The sequence below is a fragment of the Erinaceus europaeus genome, chromosome 3 (assembly GCF_950295315.1).
Source record: "Erinaceus europaeus chromosome 3, mEriEur2.1, whole genome shotgun sequence".
Classification (NCBI taxonomy): Eukaryota; Metazoa; Chordata; class Mammalia; order Eulipotyphla; family Erinaceidae; genus Erinaceus; species Erinaceus europaeus.
This window is the reverse complement of record NC_080164.1, coordinates 96,176,437-96,200,630: the sequence shown is the minus strand read 5'-3', so window position 1 is coordinate 96,200,630 and position 24,194 is coordinate 96,176,437. Positions and strand designations below refer to the sequence as shown.

General features: G+C 36.5%; 1 protein-coding gene across 3 annotated transcripts in view; it reads left to right on the top strand.

Moving 5' to 3' along the window:
* The window catches only part of FOXN2 (forkhead box N2), a 56,884-nt gene extending 40,967 nt beyond the window's left edge, over positions 1-15,917 (top strand). For 2 of the 3 annotated variants that reach the window (XM_007531605.3, XM_060187702.1), the window contains exons 4-6: positions 2,171-2,235; positions 9,459-9,527; positions 11,581-15,917. In XM_007531605.3, coding sequence (XP_007531667.1) covers positions 2,171-2,235; positions 9,459-9,527; positions 11,581-12,107 — 661 coding nt within the window. In that variant the 3' untranslated portion in view covers positions 12,108-15,917. Of the gene's footprint in view, positions 1-2,170; positions 2,236-3,547; positions 3,659-9,458; positions 9,528-11,580 lie in introns of all 3 variants that reach the window. The other variant, XR_009548980.1, reaches the window with a different exon arrangement.
* The last annotated feature ends 8,277 nt before the right edge of the window (positions 15,918-24,194 follow it).

Below are 24,194 nucleotides of genomic sequence, written 5' to 3'. Positions count from 1 at the left end.
AGAGTGTGTGAGATACCTGCAGTACTGCTTCACCCCTTGTGAAGCCTTCCCCCTACAGGTAGGGAGGGACCAGGGACTTGAACCTGCATCCTTGTGCACTGTAATGTGTGCACTTAACCAGGCACTCCCCCACGTGGCTCCCTGTGTTAATTTTTTATTGACTGAATCGTAGACTTGACACCAGTTCCAACAAATCATATGTTGCATTTTCATGTTTATATTTTTAGTTCCATCATATGTGTATGTTAAGATTATTTATGGCTTAAACAGGTAGATAACATCAAAGTTTCGTTTAACCCTTGGCTGTAAAACATTAACACTTTAGAAACATTTTTTTCTTTTTCATTGTTTACAAAAAGTACATTTAGCTCCATCAGACATACCTTTCATATCATAAAATCTGAAGTAACAAATGAAAAATAGTCCATGTAAAACTAACAATAGGAAATAGATTTTTAATTTACTTAGAAAAAAGCAGTTTTGATACTACCACAAACTCCAAAGAACAGAAGTAATGTAAAAAAAAAAAAAGTTTTAACATCTAACAATGAGAACAATTCACGTAGAGAATTGTTTCATATTATAATGGGAACTTTGAGCATGGTTCTAAGGGTCAAGAATAAGAGGTTCAAATTTTCTTTCACTTTACTTTCAACAACAGTTGGACAGGGATTTCCTAAATTGAGTTCTAGTATTAAGAGTTACACAACTAGTCCAAGAACTTTGAAAAACAAAAGGAACCAATCAATTTCAAATTTCTAGCCGCTTTTGGGTTCTTTGTCAGCTAACATCTTTTTTAAATTTAATTTTATTTATTTTCCCCTTTTTTGCCCTTATTGCTTATTGTTGTATTTATTAATGTCATCATTAGATAGGACAGAGAGAAATGGAGAGAGGCAGGGAATACAGGGGGGAGAGAAAGACACCTGCAGATCTGCTTCACTGCCTGTGAAGTGACTCAGGTGTGGAGCCAGGGTCTCCAACTGGGATCCTTATGCTGGTGCTTGCACTTTGCACTACATTGCTTAACCCACTGCGCTACCGCCCGACTCCCCTTTTTTTTCTTTATAATACATTTATTATTTTTTTATGTTTGCATATGCGTGTTAGGTTAGGTGTTTTTGCTATTGGTTGATTGTTCATTTGTTTATTCTTGGTCATCACTGGAGCTTCTCTATTCTGGGCCTGGGCCAACTTTTTCAGGTAGGTAGGTAGGTACATACATACATACATACCACAGTACCACTTCTTTCTATATGAAGGGGGCAGGCTTAAACCTCAGGCAAAGCAGGTGAACTATCCAGGTTAACAATTTTTCCTGTCCTGGTTAATTTTGAATAGATATTATTCAAACAACTCTGGTCATTCAACCATAACATCTTAATATGAAATAACAATTAAGCTAAATCTTTTCCTGTAAGACAGTAATAAACTTTGAACACATCTAAAAAAATGTTTTTTTTAACTCTTAGAATTTAAAACCTGCTGATTTCATGAACATAGAGTTTAACTTGACATTGATATTTATTGATAAAAATCAGAAAACTACCAGTTTTGTATCATTCCCATAGTTATTGATGTTTGTTTTATAAGTGCTATCATATACATGATAACACCTGTATTTATATCATATCAAACTTAAGCATCCAATACAAAACCAAATAGTGACTTATGCATTAAATATTATCTATTGCTTTAAGAATAGTCAGTGGATTATTCTCATTTAATTATCCCAGTAACTCTGCAAGGTTTAATTATTCCTATTCTGAAAGCTTCCAGTGGAGAAGATGGGATATGGAACCCTGGAAAATGTATGGAATTTTACCCCCCTTGTCCTATGGATTTGTCAATATTTTCTCTTTTTCATTTTATAAATATATTAAATAAAAATAAAATAAATATAATTGCTATACAAAAATAATTATTGTTCCTACTTTAGCAATGAAGAAACTAAAAGTTTTGTGGGTTTTTTTTTTTTTTTCCCCTTGGGTTTTTGCCAAATAGTAGTGATTTAATCTTTCTGCTTTGGCAGATTCTTCCTAAACTGAATAGTATTAGCAAAGAAAACAAGGTAAAAATACTTTGTTTTTTTTAAATTGTACAAACTTTGTAACTAAGTTGTATAAAAAGCAAATATTTATAAGCAATCATGTTTATCTTTATTTTTCAGTGATTCTTTATCACCTCACTACTTAAGTTCTATACTCAATCAGAGCCAGGTGCGAACCCTCAAAGGTATGTATAAGACCAGTATTTTGCTATTAGTAGTACTTTACAAGATTGTAAGATAACAAAATATAGTTCCACACTATATCTACCACCTAAATTTAAGATCGGTAGTTTTAAATTGTACTTAGTATCACCTTCCCACCCCACATACTTTTTTTTATTATCTTTATTTATTTATTGGATAGAGATAGCCAGAAGTTGAGAGGAAGAGGAGATAAAGAGAGTAAGAGAGAGAGAGAGACCTGCAGCACTACTTCATCACTTGTGAAGCTTTCCCTCTGCAGGTGGGGCCTCGGGGTTTGAACCTGGGTCCTCGAACATTGTAACGTGTGCGCTTAACCAGAGTGCCTCTCAGCTCTGTCTATTGGTGGTGATAGAGTCAAACCTTGAACCTCTCTTGTATGCAAGGCTAAAAGTCAGTATTTTCATGTCTAGTTATAAAATATCTCTGTTTATTGTAAAAGTCTCAGAAAATAAAAATATTTATAGAAAAGAAACCAGGCAAATGGTTATGCAAAGAGACTCTCATGCCTGAGGCTCTAAGTTTCCAGGTTCAGTCCCCCAACCACCATAAACCAGAGTTGAGCAGTCCTCTGGCAAAAAAAAAAAGAAAGAAAGAAACCAAAAATTCCCTTTATTCTATTATTGACAAGTTGATATAATTACTTTAGCCCTTTAAATACCCTATGTATAAATAGATAGGTATGTTTGCTTGCACACACACACACACACATACACAATATCCAAATACTGGTCTCATACTGTGTATACTGTTTTATATTCCTTTTAAGTTCTATTTTATTTATCTTTCCTTATAGATAGGAAAACTATTTCTTAATATCATCAGTGGAGTCATTATAGGTCTTAGACTAGAATAGAGGTTGACAAGCTATGGCTTATAGACCATATCTGATCTGTCACCTGTTTTTGTTTGCTGTGTGATTTAGAAATAGTTTTATATTTGTAAATGATTGAAAAATAAAAATGTCTGAGACATATGAAAATCCTTTATCCTCAAAGCCTTAAGTATTTACAGAAGTTTGCCAACCCCTGGATTAGACTACAGTTGAGTATATTTTCTGTGTATTAAGTGTAAATAATTTTCAGAAGTCAGTTAAGTGAATTTGTAGACTTTTTAAAAGTCTAGCAAACTTCTGAATTAGTGTTTTTCCTTACTCTTTTATTATTAGACTTATATATTACTGATATATTCACATAGGTTTTTAACATCTTTGCTTGCAATCTAGAGATGTTTCTATGGTTTTTTTTTTTTTTTTTTAATAGAAATTCTCAAACTAAAATCCTTTCTGTTTAACAGAGAGACATGTTACTGTTTGGAATTATACTAACCAGAGCCTAGGAAGCAGTGTGATAATGATCTATAAAAATAGGGAAGGAAATAAAAAAGCTTAAGAAAACTGTCATGAAGGTAAGCAGATTGTGAGTCAGAATCAAATAATACTCCATTTTCCTGCCACACCTACATGAGTACATGTGGTCTCTCTTGGGAGACTGCTAAAACTTCCTTTATCTTTCTATTACCTCAAAACATGTGTATCTTTAATCCTTTAAGCACACTTCATATGCACAGTTTTCAGTATAAATTTAAGGGTTTATTTAAAAACTGTTCTTTGTTGAGATTCTTTTTTGGGGGAAAGAGGGATAGACTGCTAGCTTCAGCCACATTTTTTTTTTCATAACTAGAACATCAGTACTTCTCTTTTTAACATTGATTATTATTATTTTACCAGAACACTGATCAGCTGTGGTTTATATGCGGGGATTGAACCTGGGACTTTATGGAGCCTCAGGCAAGAGAGTCACTTTGCATAACCATTATGCTATCTACCCCCTGCCAAACTTCAGTACTTCTCCATCTAAAGACTTACCCAGATTATGCATTATCTCTCTAATGCTATTAACAGTTTACTTATCTCCAGCTTTGTACTAATGAATTTTAGGCCTAATTCCTCTAGTAATAATTAATTTGACTGGGTGTGAGGTTCTAGGATAAAACAAATACAGGTCTCCTCTAATAGAATATAAAATTCTCGTGAGTTTTAAGATTGCACAAAGTTTAATAAAACTTGTATTTGGATCAAGTTTCTTTTAGGGGTTTTTTGTTTGTTTGTTTTTTCCCAAAAACATATAGGATTAGTGGTTTACAAAATTATAAAACTAAAAAAATAAAATAAAATAAAAAATTATAAAACTACATCACACTCACCACCAGAGTTCTGGGACCATCTGGTATCTGTCTTTTACCTCTTAATTGTGTGAAGAAACTTTTTAAGCTGATATAGTCAGTTTGTTTATTCCTGCCTTCATTTTCCTTGCCCATGGGGGTGAAGCTGTTGTTTTATGGTCCTGAAGTGTTGTACCTATTTTCATATATATTCTATAATTTCAGGTCTAATACCCAAGTCTTTAACCCATTTTGTGTTAATTTTGATATATGGTGTTAGGTGATGTTTAGTTTCATTTTTGTATGTGACTGACATATTTCCCCCGCACCATTTGTTGAAATTTTTTTCCCCACATTAAATAGTTTTGACTCTTTTACTAGATATTCTTGACTCTTGTCTTTTATTAGATATTCGTGTGTGTGTGTGTGTGTGTGTGTGTGTATGTGTATGTATTTCTGGGCTCTGTTCCATTGGTCTGGGTTCCTCTTTTTCTTCTAAAAGCACACTGTTTTGGTCACTGTCATATTGTAGTAAGTATACTTTGAAGCCAGAGAATGTGATGCCTTTCTTTCTTCCTTTCTTCTTTTTCTCTTTCTTTTTTCCTTTTCCTTTTTCCCTGTCTCTAAGAATTGCTTTGGCTATTTGTGGCCTTTTATGGTTCCACACAAGTTTTGGGATTGTTTGCTCAGTTTCCTTGAAGAATGCCTTTTTTTTTTTTTAATGAATGCATTTTGATAGGTACTGCATTGAATCTGTAAATTTCTTTCAAAGAATTGACATCTAATGCCCTGTGGTGGAGAAAGAATGATGTACTAACATTTGTCTTGGGAAAATATGGAACTGTACCCCTATGACACTAAGAATCATGTAGCTCAAAATTTCTTCAATAAAATGGTATTAAAATAGAAAAAAGAAAGTAAATGGGGCAGGCAGTAGCATACATGTTTAAGCACACATTACCATGTACAAGGTCTTAGTTTGAGCTCCACTTCCCACCTACAGCAGGAAATCTTCATGAGCAGTGAAGTAGGTATGCCACTGTCTATCTTTCTTTTTTTTTCTTTTCTTTTTTTTTTTTTGCCTCCAGGCTTATCACTAGGGCTCAGTGGCTGCACTATAAATCTACTCTTCCTGGAGGCCATTTCTTCCCCCTTTTTGGTTGCCTTTGTTGTTGTTGTTGTATAGGACAGAGAGAAATGGAGAGAGGAGGGGAAGACAGAGGGCGAGAGAAAGATAGACACCTGCAGACCTGCTTCACTTGCAAAGCAACCCCCCCAGGGCTCAAACTGGGATCCTTGCACTTTGTGCCATGTGTGCTTAACCCACTACACTACCGTCCAGCCCCGTTTTTTAATTTTTTTCTTTATTGATTTATTGGATAGAGACATCCAGAAATTTAGAGGAGGGGAGGAGATGGGGGAGAGAAGCAGAGAGACACCTGCAGCCCTGCTTCACCACTTGGGAAGCTTTCCCCCAAAAGGTGGGGACCAGGGGCTTAAGCCCAGGTCCTTGCACACTGTAACATGTGGGCTCAACAAGGTGCACCATCACCCAGCATCTACAATAGATTATTCTTAAAAATTTATCAATTGTTCTAGGGATAATGGAATGTAGAGGATAAGGCATAATTTGTACATAAGTTGACATTATAAAATTGGGAAGATGTTCATGTAGACTTCGTGTGTGTGTGTGTGTGTGTGTGTGTGTGTTTTAATAGAGGGTAAGAGACAGAAAGAGAGGGAGAGACATAGAGGAGAGGCACCAACAGCACTGCCCCACTGCTTGTGAAGCTTCTCCCCTGCAGACAGGAATTGAGAGCTTAAACCTGGTATGCTCAAGCATATTAACGTGTCTGTACTCTACCAAGTGAGGCGTACCACCTGACCTCTGTGCTTCCTGACAGCAACTTTCTCTTGTTCACTGAATTAAAACTTTTTATTAGCGTTAGTAACATTTTCTGCCTCCACACAGTTTTATGGTAAAGTTGTGGAGAAAAACAAGTAAATATTTTCATGAATGTATTATGTAAACAATCTACCTACCTTCCTTCTTTCCACAGTAGAGCATTGTTCAGCTCTAGCTTATGATGGTGCTGGAGATTGAACTGGGGACCTGTGGTTCCTCTGGCATGAAAATCTTTTTGCATAATCATTATGCTATCTCCCCTGTCCTGTAAATAACTCTTTAATTAGATATTGAATGTAAAATTTAAAAACTTCAAGAAATAGCTTTGAAATAAAAATGAGAAGTTTTTCATATGTGTCATTTTAAACTTATAAAGTGTACACATACATATTTTGTTGTTACCTTTTAATTTTGTTTTTTTCACTTTTATATACATATTTTCTAACTTTACTTTCACACTTAGTTTTATCATTTTCATTTTTATTTCACTTTTATTCTGTAAGTTTTTTTGGACTAAGACATCACTAAGCTGGAGAGGAACTTTTATAAAAGCATATGATCTTATTTTATTAACTTTTCTCTCCCCCTTACCTTTCTCTTCCTTCTTTTTAAGCCAGAGCAGTGCTGGGGCTTAAACCTGGCACCCTGGGCATAAATGCCTTTTAACACAATCATTATGTTATTTCCCCAACCCAGATTTTATTGACTTTATTTTTAAAATATTTTATTTATTGGTTTCATTTAGATAGAAACAGGAGCTATTTTACTGCTTGTGAAGCTTCCCTCCTGCAATTGGAACTTGGGGGCTTAGACTCTGGTAATAGGATTTGAACAGTTATGTATGTTTTACCAGGTGTGCTACCACCTGGCCCCTTTATCAACTTTTTGAAGTACATCTTTTTTATAGACTTCACAATTATGTAAATAACAGTATTATATGAATTTGTAACATGTGTACTCAACCAGGTATGCCACCACTCAGCCCCTATAGATTTGTAGTATTTACAGGTTTATAAATAATTAGGACTAGAGACATTACTAGTTTTTGTAAATTCATGATTAGACTGATTATATGTATTTTTATCTCCTATAACCAAAATATAATTAATACAGTTTTTCATTAATGTAGATATGCACAGTCTACATATATATATCCCTACTTTTTTAAAATCATCATAAAGAGGCAGAGAGAGCGTACCAGAGAACCCAGCACCATAACTTCCTCCCATGTGGTGGGAATCAAGCTGAACCTGAGTCATGGACATGGCAAAGCAGTGCACTATCCAAGAGCTATCTTGCCAGAGATGGCAAGGAAATTTTTGAATGCTAGAAAGTATTAGTGCTTCAGTGTGTGGTCTTCAGCTAATTTAAAGGAAAAGAAAGCCTTATTGAAATGAAGTTCAAGATTTTATTTACATTTTTAATCATTAAAGGAGTTTTTTTTTTTTTTTAAGATTTGATTTATTTATGACAAAGATAGGTGGAGAAAGAAAGAACCAGACATCACTCTTGCACATGTGCTGCCGTGGATCGAACTCATGACCTCATGCTTGATACTCCAAAGCTTTACCACTGCACCACCTTCCGGACGACATTAAAGGAGAATTTTTTTCCTCAGTTCCATCTCAATTGTCTTATAACAATAACAGTCAATTTTAACTTTATTTCATTTTGCTCACTTTATTTTTGTCTAAGTGAATGTATCACAGTATTCACAAAATTTACAGTTTGTCATGTAGTAAATTTTCACATGTCAGAATGACTAAAGTCTGAGCAGTGCTCTGATAAAGGAAAAAAAGGACACATTCTTATATACATAGAATGTACTGAAATAATAAGCATCATCTTTCTCCTCTTCACTCATTTTATCTAAGACAGTAGGTTGTGCAGGTTGCTCATCTGTTTGAGACTCCTCCGGCAATTACTGTTTTTGTTGTGTTCTCAGCCTCCAAATCTGGTTTATTTAATGCAATTGCCAGTTTTTTCTGTCCACCCTGGATAATGGCTTCTTCTCTCAGGGGATACCTGCAACGTAGAGGGTCTCTGGCATTGACACCTTTTAAAATTCTTGACTTCTTTGGATTTTGTTAGACTGATTTAGTTTGTTCTTAAGTTATTTGCCCTACTTTTTCCTTCAGAAGTTCCACATGCATTGGCTTAATACTAGGTTTCCTGTGAAGGTTTCTTTCCCTTCTGCCTGTCAAGCTATTACAGTTTTAGTTCAAGCCCATTTCCTTAGTCAGCTTCCTGAAGAAGAGCTTTCTTTCCTCTTGTTTTACATATCTTCTTGAAAATATTAAATATTTTATTTAATAGAGACAGAAAGGAGAGATAGAGAAGAAGAGAGACATCTGCAGTGATGCTTCACTGCTCATGAAGGTTCTCTACAAGTGGGGACCAGGAACTTGAACCAGGTCCTTGAGCACTGTAACACATGTCCTGTACCTCAAGCTGCACTGCCTGACCCCCCCCCCCCCAAGAAGAGCTTTAATAAGAGAACCATTTGGAACTCCTGGGTTTTTTCCTAGATTTTGTCCACCTTTTTTTTTTTTAACTGCTTTTCTCAGTTATTTCTTACCTGTGTTCCTTTCTTATTTTTTTTTGTTGTTGATAGAAGATGAGAGAGAGAGAAGGCTAGATGCAGGCAGCATTGTTCCACTGGTTGTGAGGCTTCTTCCTTACAAGGTGGGCACCTAGGTTTTCATGCTGTTATGTGCACTCTAGGCCAGGTGCACCACAACGCACCCTCAATCCACTTTTCTCAAGTTTCTGTGATGCTCTCAAAACTTTTTTTTTTTTTTTAATTTGGTACTGCTTATGGCAGGTCATATATTTACTTGTTTTCTTTAACTTTGGCCCTATCGTTGCCAAGAAAAAACTAGAAGAGGTGGCCACAGTAGTGGTTCCTATGGAGTGCCTTCCCTGGTGCCATCTTGAAAATCTCAAGACTAATTTTAAATGAACTAAAGATTGTTGCAAGATAATCTGTTTTTCATTTTGTTATGTGCTTCCATGTATATTTTTAACTGAAAAGTATATGCAGAAATCTTAAAGTTGCTTACTTACCTTTGTGTGTACTCAAATAGCCTCACTTTGGTTAATATATATAATAATAATATCATGATTTTGCTTTTCCAGAGTCTGACATTGATGCTGCCACTGCAATGATGCTTTTAAACACTTCTATAGAACAAGAAATTTTAGAATGTAAGCAATCACGTTTTCCTTATTAAACAATTCTGTGAATGTCCATTCAAATGTAACATCATGTGAAATATTTAAATGTTACAGAAAAATTTATTTCTTTCCAACTAAATTAGGTTTTTATCTGAATGAATTAGTTTCTGTTTTATATTTCCATTAGTTTTTTTTTTAACTATTTTTTGTTGTTGTTGTTAGAAACAGAAATTGAGATGAAAAGGGGAGATAGAAAGGGGGCTGGCTAGGTGCTGGTTAAATGCATACAGTACGTGCAAGGGTCTGCACAGGGATCCCAGTTCAAGCCCCTGGCTCCCCACTGGAGGGGGCGGGGTCACTTCACAAGCGCTGAAGCAGGTCTGCAGGTGTCTACTATCTCTCCCCCACTTAACCCTCCCCACCCCTCTCAATTTCTCTCTGTTCTAAAAAATGGCCACCAGGAGCAGTGGATTCATAGTGCAGGCACTGAGCCCCAGCAATAAACCTAGAGACAAAAGAAAAAAGAGAAAAAGTACCCTTTACAGGTTGCCTCTCTGGGCTTGGGGTTTGCACCCAGATCCTTTCACATGGTAATGTGTGCACTCCACCTGTTGCACCACTGCTTAGTCCCATATTTCCATTAATTTTTGTTAGCAATTGTGAGATTGAAGATACTTTTTAAAATTTATTTATTTATTTATTGTATCCAGGGTTATTACTGGGGCTCGGTGCCTATACTACAAATCCACTGTTCCTGGAGGCTATCTTTCCCCTTTTCTTGTCCTTATTGTTTATTGTTGTTGTTATTGTTGTTGTCATTGTTGGATAAGACAAAGAGAAATCAAGAGAGGAGGGGAAGACAGAGGGGGAGAGAAAGACAGACACCTGTAGACCTGGTTCACCACCTGTGAAGTGACCTCCCTGCAGGTATCCTTATGCTGGTACTTGCGCTTTGCGCCATGTGCTCTTAACCTGCTGCACTATTGCGGGCTCCCTGAAGTTATTTCTCTGTTAGATCTTTTTACACCAACTAGGAAATAGCATACTTAGAAATTAAGTTTAAAGGTCTTATTTAAAAATAGAAGCGCAGGAGGCGCAAAGCGCAAGGACCGGCATAAGGATACAGGTTCGAGGCCCCAGTTCCCTACCTGCAAAGGAGTCCCTTCACAAGCAGTGAAGCGCGTCTGCATGTGTCTATCTTTCTGTCCCCCTCTCTGTCTTCCCCTCCTCTCTCCATTTCTCTCTGTCCTATCCAACAACATCAATAACAACAATAATAACTATAACAATAAAACAAGGGCAACAAAAAAGAACATTTTTAAAAAGAAAATACATATGCAGTGCACACATTTGAAAAGCTCTGAAACTTTTGCAGAAACAAGTAAATTGAAGAATGAAACACTGTAAAGAGACAATTCATTTTTCTATGATATTATATATAAAAATAAATTATTATTAATATATTAGCTTAAGAGCTAATACTATTGTAGAAATAGTTTGTAAGTTAATATAATAAATGCTATTATAATTTTAAATATGTACTTCTATTTCTTGGTATCTCACCTAGAAAAATATTTGCATTTGTGTGAGAGGTGACATTTAGAAGGATTTTAATTGTAATGTTATTTGTACTAGTAAAAGAAAAATGTGAAACAACCTAAATATCAACAAAGAAATAATTAGTTAACTAGTGGTATATTTGTATTGAGACAATCTATGCAAGTAGTTCAAAATAGTGATATATATGGAAAGGCTAAGTCATTTCATTTAGTGTCTTAAAATATTTCAGATTATTAGCATAGTGGCATAAAGAAAACTCTTACAAAAACACTGGTGAGGGCAGAGGGTAGATAGCATAATGGTTATGCAAACAGACTCTCATGCCTGAGGCCCTAAAGTCCCAGCTTAAATCCCGCACCACCATAAACCGGAGCTGAACAGTGCTCCGGTTTAAAAAAAACAAACAAAAAAAAACACTGGTGATCTAAAACACTTTTTACACAGGAGGAGTACTTAGCAGCTTTAAATGATCTGTTTTTTGCAGTCAAGTACACTTGATCTAATGATGTTTTATTTCCTATAGGTGAGAAGACCCTTCCTCTTAAATCAGCAATGCAGAAGAAAAGAAGTTATAGTAATGCATTTAATCACACCAATACTGTGCGGTTACAAGAGAGTAATTCTTTAGCCACCAGCATTGATCCAAAAGAAGACCACAACTACAGTGCCAATACCATAGCAGCACAGCGCTGTGCATTCAGGTCTAGTGTCTCTTCCTTGTCTTCTATGGATGAAGTATTTGAGCTTATCCCAAAGAGCAGCCATGTTGGAAGTGATGGCAGTGAAGGATTTCATAGTGAAGAAGATACAGATGGAGATTTTGAAGATGATCCTCTTGGAGACAGTGGCTATGCATCACAAGCTTGTGCAAACAATACCTCTGAAAAAGTGCAGCCTGGCAAAAAGATTCAAAAACAGTTATGTCAGGAAATAGATGATGAGCTTAAGGAGGCAGCTGGATCTCTGCTCCACCTTGCTGGAATTCGTACATGTCTAACTTCCCTAATAAGTACTGCAAAGACACAAAGTCAGAAGCAGCGAAAAAAATAGAAATACTTAATTAGTATAAAATCATTTTTAAATGTGGCAATACTCTTCTAATGAATTCTTTACAGGGGATATCAAAGCCATAATGGACTTCTTTTGTTTCAGGGTTAGAGGTGGGGTCCGAATTACTTATTTCTTTCAATTCATTTTTTAATTTTTATTTTAAAAATTGCTGTTAACATCATGCCCAACCATACTATGATGCGAAGTCCTAAGAGAGTAATTTTTGTCATAAGTAGCTCCAACATTTGTTTAAAAAAATATACATATATATGAAAAAACACCTAGTTTCTGTCTTTAAAATTTGTAGGAAAAGATTTTATCAATATTGCAAAATGCAAGAATTAGCAGCTGTTGATTTTTTTTTTAATTTTCCTTCCTAGTCTGTAATTAACTATACAGCCAATTACTGGATAAATGCTTAATTTATCTACTCTCCTGACATATAATCCAATATGAGATTTTATTATTTTTGCCTTAATTTTTGTTTTTAATTACTTTTTTGTTGAATCATGAACAAAGTTGAAGGTAAGTTGGGAAATGTATAGATGCTCAGAAGGTTCATTTTTATTTCATAGGGAGAGAATACAAAAAAGAATTCTAAGGTTTAGAGAAAGTAATTTGTGATATCATTTCTTCTAAGAACACTCCAATTCCTATTGCAATATTTTAAATTTTGTTTCACTTCTTGAATATTGCAAGGTTTTTATCCTTTTTTTTTTTTTTTTCTTTACCATATGGCCAGTTTAAATTTTAGTTTCTGTTTTTATTGAGTAGAAAATATTGAATGGGTGGTCTGGGAGGTGACACAGTGGATAAAGCATTGGATTCTCAACCATGAGGTCCTGAGTTCAATCCCTGGCAGCACATGTACCAGAGTGATATCTGGTTCTTTTTCTCCTATCATTCTCATGAATAAATAAGTAAATTCTTTAAAAGAAAAGAAAGAAAAAAAAAAGAAAAGAAAAGATCCAATGGGATGCTATAGCCATAAAATGTGTTAGGGGAAACACTCACTTTGACACATTTTTTGCAATAAGAATCTTTCCTTTGCTTGTTAAATGTACTGTAGTCTGAGAATCTTGTAATAGGAATGGAGAATAAACTAACAAACCTCTTATAGCACCATAAATGAAGGTAGGTAATTTAGGAAAAAATATCTGTTCAGGTTTTACATGAACTTTGTTTGTATGTGTATCTAATTAAATTTAAAAAGATTTTAATTTAAAAATTCATATTAAGTTAGATCTTGTACAGCACATCCTTTAGGAGAATCAGTGTAATACCTATTGTATGCCATTATTCCATGAGAAAATATTTTCTATTATAGTCCCAGGCATTCCTTGACGAAGACATTTTAAGTATTTCAACAAAACTACTTGAAGACTTTGTTATCATGTGTATAGTTTTACTATATTATTCAGAGGAAATTAATAGAACTAAATTTAGTCATATATTTTTAAATAATATGGACACAGCTTTCCAAAACTTCAGTTCTATCTCTAGCTCATGCTAATTCTGGTTCATAAACTTTGTTTTTACTTTATATGATTCCATACTTGTATATGCATACATAATCATAGAACCATGATTTTTGCTTATTATTTTCAGCTGTTTCTATGGCTATAATTTGTATATGGATATTTTAAGATGTATACTTTTTTAATTTCCAAATTTATTTGGACAAAAATATCATGAAAATATCTTTTCATTTGGCAGTACTATAACCCAGGGATGATTTATTATTATCTGTCCTGTTGTTATGTTAGCAATGTAATTGAACCTGGGTAGCCACATTAAACTGGTGCTCTTAAAATAGGTGTGTGTGTGGGGGGGTGTTGCTTTGTTTTAATTTTTTTTTTCTCACTGTTGATAATGACAAGTTATCCAAGTGTGATGGCTTTGACTACAGTAAAGTGATTATGAAAAACATTTTGATAACATAGTATTGCTAAGCTATATACAGTGCCATTCTGAATAGACCTAGGCAATAGTGTCTCAGTGATCTGGCTATAATTAGTATTTCCCACTGAAATTCAATACCTCAAATGTTCTCTTTGTAAGTAAAAGAAAATAATCCAAGCTAAGTAGTAGTAGAATTGTTTGTAATTATAACAGGAATCTTCAAAGTCTTGTCTTGATATAAGCAACAAGAGCCTCTTTCAACTTGAGTTTTCTCTCCCTCCTCTTCTGTTGTTCCCACAACTTTAAAACTGAATCTCTAGCAAAACCATAAATACTTTTGCACTGAAAAATAACAGAAATAAATTAGACAACATTTTACACATCGTTATTGAACCAAATTCAGTGTTACTCTCCATTTGCTAGTAGAACAAAATAGTTATTTTTAAGGGGAAGAACCTTTTTTAAGTTATGGTCCCTCATTATTGATCCCATAATACCATGATTCCCCTCCTCAAGTGTGTTAAGATAAAAGCATGGTTAATCATCACCCAACTAAAGTAATTTCTCATCCTAAGAAACAGAAATTTTACTTTCAACAATATGTTAGTAACATTTTTCCATAATAAAGCAATTTGGCAGTGCCAAAGAGACTGTATTTTCCAACAAATTTTAAAACTGGTTTAAACTTAATAATAATTTGTGTTACATCAAAATATAAAAATCATGTTACTTACTGATTCCAGATTTTAATACAGCTACAGTGAAAGTTTTGACTCAGTGCAATTAATCTTTATCTTTCATATCCCAAATAGAATCAGTGTTCTTGAAAGTTATTTGTGCAATATATTGCTAAATTACTTAATATTTTGCTTTGAAAATTCACACAGAATGTTATTTGTATTCATGGGAATGCTGATTTTTTTTGGTGGATTGCCTCCTTGTTTCCAACTTTGAGCCCTTTTGGGTGGGTGGGGAGTGTCTATATAGGCAGCATGACTTCTCTTAGATTTCTTTGTTTATAGCAAAGTCTAAAATAATGTATTTTTTTTCACTACGTTCTGAGGCATTATATCAGTATAAAGGATTCATGCTAGATGATCAGTTAAAGTTATGGTAGCACTAATTCAAAGCTAGAGGAAGTGTTGAGGGAATATATGTGTGTTGGTAGAGTAGGAGGCTTTTCTCAGCAAGTAACTGGATATGAATACTTCACAAAGCTGTAAAGACTATATTGTCTTAAATCCTACAGTAAATTGACCTTTGTGAAGAACATAGTATTTAATGAAACTTTGAGGCTTTCTAGTTTACATATATTTTTCTTTTTTATTTTTGCTAATGTGTCAGATTTGATTGAAGCAAAGTTCACTTAAGTATGCTAATAATGCAGTAAAGATATTTATTGAAAGACTGTAGATTATCTTAATGTTTTCTTGCCATTTTTTTCTTAAAGCACATTTTTTGCATCTAACTGCCAGTGCCATTATCAACTTTTTTAATTGTTGTACATTTATTATTAAACTAAGTGCTTAATTTTAAAATATTGTTGCCATCACATGGTGTATAAAATGTATAATTACCAAGTCATTGTACCTATTATTTATTTTTAAATGAAAGTATAAGAATAATTTCTGACTTAAGAAATTTGAGTTTCCTTTTAACCATTTCCTTATTTTCTTTTCCGATGTAGCATAAAAGTTGCCCTGAGTTTGAGTTATAACTGCCAGTACATGACCAGTCACAGGTGAACCACTTCTCAGTTGCCAGTCTTTACTAATAATAATTTAAAAAGTTAACAAATGTTTAGTTTTTGTATCTAATCTCTAATTATTAAAACGTTATAAAATTTATTTTTACCAAAGAGATGTTCATTATGATGAAGTATTGCAGAATAAACTTTGTTTTATAACATGTTCTGTTTTCTCTATTCTGTTGTGGTGGGCAACATAGATGTAGGTGGCTTCTTCATACACAGACACACACACATGTGCATACTCCATTCAGTATGACAGTTGGAATTATACAGGTGAAAAATAGTTTCAGTTTCAGAACATTTGTCACTGATAGAGAACAATTTATGGTGCTCTTAGAGTTTGTCTTACTGTGTGATACCTGGATTCAATCCAGGGCCACATACATAGCAGGCAGGCACTCCTACTGAGCCACCTTAAAGTCTTTCTTTTTGACTAAGGAGCTTCAGTGCTCTTGGGTAACTTTTTTCAGACAGAAAGAGACAGAGGAAGGAAAAGACAACTGAAGATTACTCCACTGTGGTGAGAGACCAGCCAAAACTCATCCTTTTTTTTTTTTTTTTAAGGATGGAATTATTTATTTATTTATTTACCAGAGCATTGCTAAGCTCTGGTTTATGGCGGTGCTGGAGATTGAACCTGGGACCTTCGGGGGCCTCAGCCATGAAAGTCTTTTTGCTGTAAGAGGTAAAGGAAGAGCTAAGTTTCTTTCCTTGGGTCCTACACAGAAATTTGCTCTAAATAATTACAGGAGAACATCATGATAGGTACGAGATTTCATCCTTTTTAAAGTTCTGAGAGGCAGAATTCATGCAGACATGAAATTTAAGAGAAGATAAAGATTGGGGACAGATTTTCCTGATCGCCCTGGAAAGGATCCAAAATTCCCCTTCTCAGACTCTTAAAACACATCACACCTGAGCCAGTATTTTAGTGGCCCAAAGGTGTGATTACCTTGCTTAAAACTCCCACTATGTGCAATGCAAAGAACTTTCTTGTATTCCCTGCTTCTCGTTTCCCATGTGCTTGTGCAACGTCCTTGTACCCCAATTCCGCATGTGCAAACTCAGTAAACACAAAGTAACTGTGCTCTCCAGGATCTCCCTGCCCCATGGGCCTCAACATAACCACTATGCCATCTCCCCAGCTTCAAAAGTGTTTTTTAAGTACTATTTTTACTGGCATTTACGTGTGAGTCATTGAAAACTATAATATGGTTAGTTATTTTCCCTGTTAATATTGCATCTGAGATATTTTGAAACACAACTAAGAAAAGTAAGATATAAAACTTAAGACTTGGGGGCTGGGTGGTAGCGCAGCAGGTGGCGGGAAGTCTAAGGACTGGCATAAGGATCCGAGTTGGAGCGCGCCCCCCCCCCCCAGCTCCGCACTGCAGAGGGGTCGCTTCAAAAGCAGTGAAGCAGGTCTATAGATGTCTGTCTTTCTCTCCCCCTCTCAGTCTTCTCTGTTTCTGTCCTGTCCAGCAACAATGACAGCAATGACAAAAACAATCACAACAGCAACTAAAAGGGAAAAAATAGCCTCCAGGATCAGTGGAGGCTATTTAAAAAATAAATAAAACTTAAGATTTTCTAGATAGAGTATTCAAAAATATTGGTAATAACATCTTAAAAATTGTGCCATCCTTGTGTTCTGGGAGGTGGCACAGTGGCTAAGGCACTGGACTCTCAAGCATGAGATCCCGAGTTCAGTCCCCGGCAGCACATGTGCCAGAGTGATGTCTGCTTCTTTCTCTCTCCTATCTTTGTCATTAATAAAATCTTGTTTTAAAAAAAACGCCCCCTTAAAAATAAATAATGAGTAAAATAAATCTTAAAAAATTGGGGCATCCATTGAAAAAGAAAGCATAATGATTGTGTAAAGAAACTCCCATGCCTGAGGCTCCAAATTACCAGGTTCAATCTCTACACTACCATAAGCCAGAGCTGAGCAGTGTTCTGGCAAAAAATAAGGGGTGGAGTTAAGCACACAGTACTAAGCGCAAGGACCCATGCAAAGGCCATGGTTTGAGACTCTGGCTTCCCACCTGCAGGGGGTCGCCTCACAAGCTGTAAAGCAGATCTGCAGGTGTCTTTCTTTCTCACTCTTTACCCCCCTCAATTTCTGTTCAATAAAATGGCTGCCAGGAGCAGTGTAGGCACAGAGCCCCAGCCATAACCCTGGAGGCAAAAAATTAAGTAAATAAATAAATGGGGGTCAGGTGATGGTACACCTGGTTAAGCACACATAGTACTACTATGCTTAAGGGTCTGGGTTGGATCCCCCTGCTCCACCCTACAAGGGGGATGCCTCTCACCTTGCCCCCACCCCCAATTTCTCTTTGTTCCTATCAAGTAAAATAGAGGGAGAAATGGCCACTAGGAGTAGTGGATTTATAGTGGCTGCACTGAAGCCTAGCAATAATTCTAGTGGCAATAAAGTTTAAAAATTAAAAAAGGGGACCACCATGATAAAATAAAACCAACTACAGCATCTTTTTGTTTGTTTTATTAGTGATTTATGAAATTATAAGATAGCACACTTTCCATCACCAGAGTTCTGCTGCCCCCCCCCCCCATACTTCTCCATCCACCAGAAACTGGCTCAGTTTATAGCATAAAAATAGATTCCTGGTGACAAACATTCCAAGTCCCAGTAGAATTGGAGTTCAGAGTCCTCTGATCATCTTAACATTTCCCCTCTCTGGGACTATGGGCCAAAATTCCTTGTGGGGTGCAGAAGGAAGGATTCTAGCTTCCATAATTGCTTCTCAGCTGGACATGGATATTGGCTGGTCAATCCATACCCTGCCTAGCCTGTCTTTATCCCTAGTGGGGTAGGGCTCTGGAGAAGTGAGCTTCCAGGACACATTGGCCAGGTCATCTGCCTAGAGAGGTCAAGATGGAAACGTAGACCTACAACATGCTTTTTAAGTCCTTATCTCCCTTTGAAGTTCTGGGCTGGGAATTTAAATAGTATTATCTACATAAGGTATTTAAAGTAAGTCATATGAGACATCTATGTTGTTTTTAAAATATTTATTTTGGGCAGGGTAGATAGCATAATGGTTATGCAAAGAGACTCTCTTGCCTAGGCTCCAAAGCCCCAGGTTCAGTTCCCCAAACCACCATAACCCAGAGCGGATCAGTGATTAAGTTAAAAATAAGAAATATATATCCAGAGTATACTCAGATCTGTTTTATGGTGGTGCTAGGGATTGAACCTGGAGCTTCCAGACCTCAAGCATGCAAATCTGGTGTATATATCCCTTGCTAATAGTTGTTTATTGTTAATAACACTAACAAAAACTGCAGTGATTTAAATTTAAGAGTGCTGAAGTTTTTAATAAGATAATCTTGTGATAGTATCATTATGAAGTGAAAATTTAGAGAAATGTTTAGAAGCTTTCAAATGAAAATTAAATACCTACATGCTACTCAGAGAATATGACATACTTAACAGTAAGTGTGTTTCCAAAAATTTGTTTGCAAATATTTTGTTGGAAAATGGGCATTTCCTTTTTAAAAAATATTTATTTATTTATTTTACATATTTATTGGGTGGAGACTCAGACATTGAGAGGGAAGTGGAAGGTAGAGAGGAAGCAAGAGAGACACTGCTTTACCAATTATGAAGCTTCCTCCCATTAGGTAGGGTCAGGCAGCTTGAGCCAGGGTCCTCGCAAGGTAATGTGTGTGCTCCATGGTATGTGCCACCACCAAGCCCCAAAGCAGAAGTATTTTCCAGTGGATCATAAAGCCTTTTTAAATATAGTATCAAGATAGACGGTAATATTTTTTTTTCCAAATAGGACAGAGAGAAATTGAGAGAGAAGGGGAAGACAGGGAGTGAGAGAGACACCTGTCCACCTGCTTCAATGCTTGTGAAACATCCCCTCTGCAAGTGGGGAGTGGGGTCTCACCTGGGTCCTTAGATGGGTCCTTGCACTTAGTACTATGTGCGCTTAACCAGGAACGCCACCACCCAGTGCACTCTCTCTGTGTGTGTGTGTGTGTGTGTGTGTGTGTGTGTGTGTGTGTGTGTGTGTGTGTTTTCTTTTTAAGATTTATTAAAAGAGAAATGGCAGTTGGGCAGTAGAGCAGCAGGTTAACTGGACATGGCACGAAGCGCAAGATCTGGCGTAAGGATCTCGGTTGGAGCACCTGGCTCCCCACCTGCAAGGGAGTCGTTTCATAAGCGGTGAAGCAGGTCTGCAGGTGTCTATCTTTCTCTCCCCCTTTCTGTCTTCACCTCCTCTCTCCATTTCTGTCTGTCCTATCATCTAACAAAGACGACAACAATAATTACAACAATAAAAAACAAGGTCGACAAAAAAGAAAATAAATAAATATAAAAAATTAAAAAGAAACATCATAACTCTGGCATATGTAATGGCAGGAACTGAACACAGGGCTTCATGCTAGCAAGTTCAGCTCTCTTATCCATTGCACCACTTCCCGGGTCACAACAATCCTTCCTTAAGTGAAAGTGATTCTTAGAAAAATATTTAATGTAAATGGATAAAACTACCGAAATCTTGAGATGTTGACTTAAATAAATACTTATATGTACATCAGTCTCTTGTGGAAGTTTTAATAAAAGAGGAAATTTTGAAATAGAAAGATTATAGAAAATAATTTATTCAAGACTTAGGAATCTGAAGCAAATATCATTCTTTTATAAATTATTTATTTATTTATTGGGTTGAGACAGAGAGGGAGAGAGACAGAGATCTGTAGCACTGCTTCCTCTGTTTAGGTGAGGAGGACTGGGAGAGCTTGAACCTGGGTCCTTGCATGTGTGCTCAACCAGGTGAGCCACCACCCAGCTCTGAGATTCATTCCTTTTTAAGTTTGAAAATATATTGTAAATGTGTGTAAATGTTTGTGTATATATAAATATAACTAAGCATGCATACATATATTGTATGTATATACCATATTTTGTTTATCCATTCATCTGCTGATGAACATTTGTGTTATTTCCATCTTTCAGCATTTGTGACTAACAATGTTACAAACATGAACATACAAGTTTCTGTCTGAGTCCTTGTTTTCACTTCTGTTGGGTATATACCTAGAAGAATTGCTGTATCATATGGTACTACTATTTCAGATATATGCATTCTTACAGATAAAGATAAAGAAGGTAGAGAGAAAGAGGGAAGATCAGGACATATTAGGAATCTCATGTTTCCTAACAATATCAGTGACGGTGTAAGAAGCTAGTGTGTTCACATGAAAGTACTACCAAAGCTCACAGCCTTCAAAGTTCTTGACTTTCTTCTGCCTGATAAAAAGCATCTATGAAAAATCTATAGCTAACATCATGCTGAATGGTGCAAAACTTACCCCCCCCCATTACGAAGCCAAAAATGTACATTCATCATTGCTATTCAGCATTGCACTAAGCATTCTTGCCAGTGCAGTAAGGAAAACGAAAATAAAAGATCAGGAAGATAACTAAAGGGCATATTGCTTGGAAAGGAAGGTCATCACCTGAATCACCTTTGTTTACAGATAACATGGTTGTGTATCTGAATAATCTTAAGGAGTCTGTAAAAAGGCATTAGAACTTTGACTGATTGATTGGAGAGAGAAATTGAGAGGGTATGTGGAAATAGGCAGAAAGAATGACACCTGCAGACCTGCTTCACCATTCACAAATCTTCCACCCTGCAAGTGGGTCCTTGAGCACTGGAACATGTGTGTTCAACCAGATGCTCAACCAGATGTGCCACCACTCAACCCACTTGTTTTGTTGTTGTTGTTTGTTTGTTTTAATCTCAGATCAGGGTAAGATTTCTGAGCTAGAATACAGAAAACACAAACCATAAGAGAAAAAAAAAAGAATGTATAATGTTTTCATCATAAAAAAAAAGTGCACTTCAAAAGACACTATTATAGGGGCTAGGTGGTTCACTCAGTAGAGTGCACATATTACCATACACAAGGGCCCAGGTTCAAATTCCCAGCCACCACATATAGGGGGAAATTTTCACAAGCAGTGAAGCAGTGCTGCAGGTGTCTCTCTTTCTCTCTCCCTCTCTGTCTCCCCCTTTCTTCTTGATTTCTGTTTCTATCCTATAAATAAGTAAATAAATTTAATATTAACTAAAAGCCCAAAATACACCATTAGTAAGATGAAAAGGAAAACTATACCCTGGGCGAAAATATTTACACTTTGTATATCTGACAAGCTTGTATCTGGACTAAAAAAATAATTTCTGTGGGGCGGGGGTGGCACAGGCAATGGTGCACTGGGTTGACAGGCAATGGCGCACCGGGTTAAGTGCACATATACGAAACGCAAGGACCCACACAAGGATCCCTGTTCAAGCCCCCGGCTCCCCACATGCAGGGGGGGTTTGCTTCACAAGCGGTGCAGTAGGTCTGAAATACCTTCTTTCTTTACCTTTCTATCTCCCCTCCTCTCTCAATTTCTCTCTGTCCTACCCAACAAAATGGAAAAAATGGCCACCAGGAGCAGTGGATTAGTAGTGTCTGTAACAAACCCCAGGGATAACTCTGGTGGGGAAAGAAAAAAAAAATCCTACAACTCAGTGTTTGTTTTTTGATGCCAGGGATTGAACCCAGGGCTTACCCAATTTTTAAAAATTTTGTTTGAATTATAGTACATCTGTTTACACATGTGCATAACAGATGTCTGCTGCATCCTTTTACCTCAGACCTGCTCCCCATCAAACGCCCCCAAATCCTTCTTCCCCCAGGCTCCTATTCCTTACCCTACCAGAGTTCCTTGCTTTGGTGTAATACCCCTCCCCCTGTACAAGTTTCATCTCCAATATTCCCCACTTCCTAACTCTGTTTCCCAAGTTCCACATACATATGAAGTTATCCTGTATTGATCCTTCCTTACTTGGCTTATCCCACCCAACACTTTTCCTTCTGTTTCCAGTAAAGGTGAAGCAAAGATGGAGATTTAGGAGTTTCTGTTCTGTGGGGGTCAGGCGATGGCACACTGGGTTAAGCACACATATACTAAGGGCAAGGACCCACACAAGAATTCAGGTTCCAGCCCCGGGCTCCCTGCCTGCCTGCGGGTTGCTTCACAGTGAAGTAGGTCTGCAGGTATCTTTCTCTGCCCCTCTCTTATCTTCTCCTCCCCTTTCAACTTCTCCCCTCTCACTCATCTCTCTCCAATGGGGAGGGGGGAAATGACTACAGGAGACCCCAGAGATAATCCTGGAGAAAACAGTTTCTGTTCTGCTGCTTTTTTTTTTTTTTTTTGATGATTGGCCTTGGTTCACCAACATTGATCATATCACTGTCCTTTCTGCCTTCCCTTTTTCTGTATATTTGCTCCTTTTGTGGTTGTTATTTGAGTTTCCATTTTTATTCTACCACAAGTTACTTCATTTGTAGCTAGAGTTTCTTTACTTATTTTCTTGTAATACTCCTTTCAATAGTTCTTGCAAGGTAGGGTTGTTGTTGGTGAATTTCTTCAGTTTCAGTATGTTTGGGAAGCTTTTGATTTCTCCTCAGACTTAAGGATAATTTGGTAGGATACAGTACATGTGGTTGATAACTATTATCTCTTAATATTGTAAAAATGTCATTCCATTTCCTTCTTGCTTCCCAGGTTAGTGTTGAGAAATCTAGCAAGAGCCTGATGACTCTGCCTCTGTATCTCAACTTCTTTTTTTCCCCTTCCATCTTGCCATATTTCTTCCTTCTCCATACTTTTAGACAATGTTACTATGATTTTTTTTTTTTTTTTTTTTTTTTAGGCTTCGGTAGCTTTGGCTTCCTTTCAGCTTCTACTATATCTTTTGACCAATATCCAAATGTGGGAAGTTTTCTGCAGTAAATTCTCTCAATATACTCTTCTGCTCCTCCTCCTCAGAATTGCTTCATTTTTTATTAGTTTTTATTAGTGACTTAGTAGTGGTTTACAAAATTATAAACTAGAGGGCCAGGTAGTAGAGCACCTGGTTTAATGCACATGTCACCATGCATAAGGACTCAAGTTCAAATCCCTGCCCCCATATGTGGGGGAGGGGGAAATTTCATGAGCATTGAAGCAAGTACTTAAGGTGTCTCTCTGTCTTTCTTGTTCTTTTTTTTTCCTTTTAATTTTTTATTTATAAAAAGGAAACATTGGCTAAACCATAGGATAAGAGGGATAAACTCCACACAATTCCCACCAAACAGAACTCTGTATCCCATCCCCTCCCCTGCTAGCTTTCCTATTCTTTAACCCTCTGGGAATATGGACCCAAGGTCATTTTGGAATGCAGAAGGTTGAAGGTCTGGCTTCTGTAATTGCTTCCCTGCTGAACATGGGCATTGACAGGTTGATCCATACTCCCAGCCTGTCTCTTTCCCTAGTGGGGAAGGGCTATGGGGAAGTGAGGCTCCAGGACACATTGATGGGGTTGTCTGTCCAGGAAGTCTACTCAGCATCCTGCTAGCAT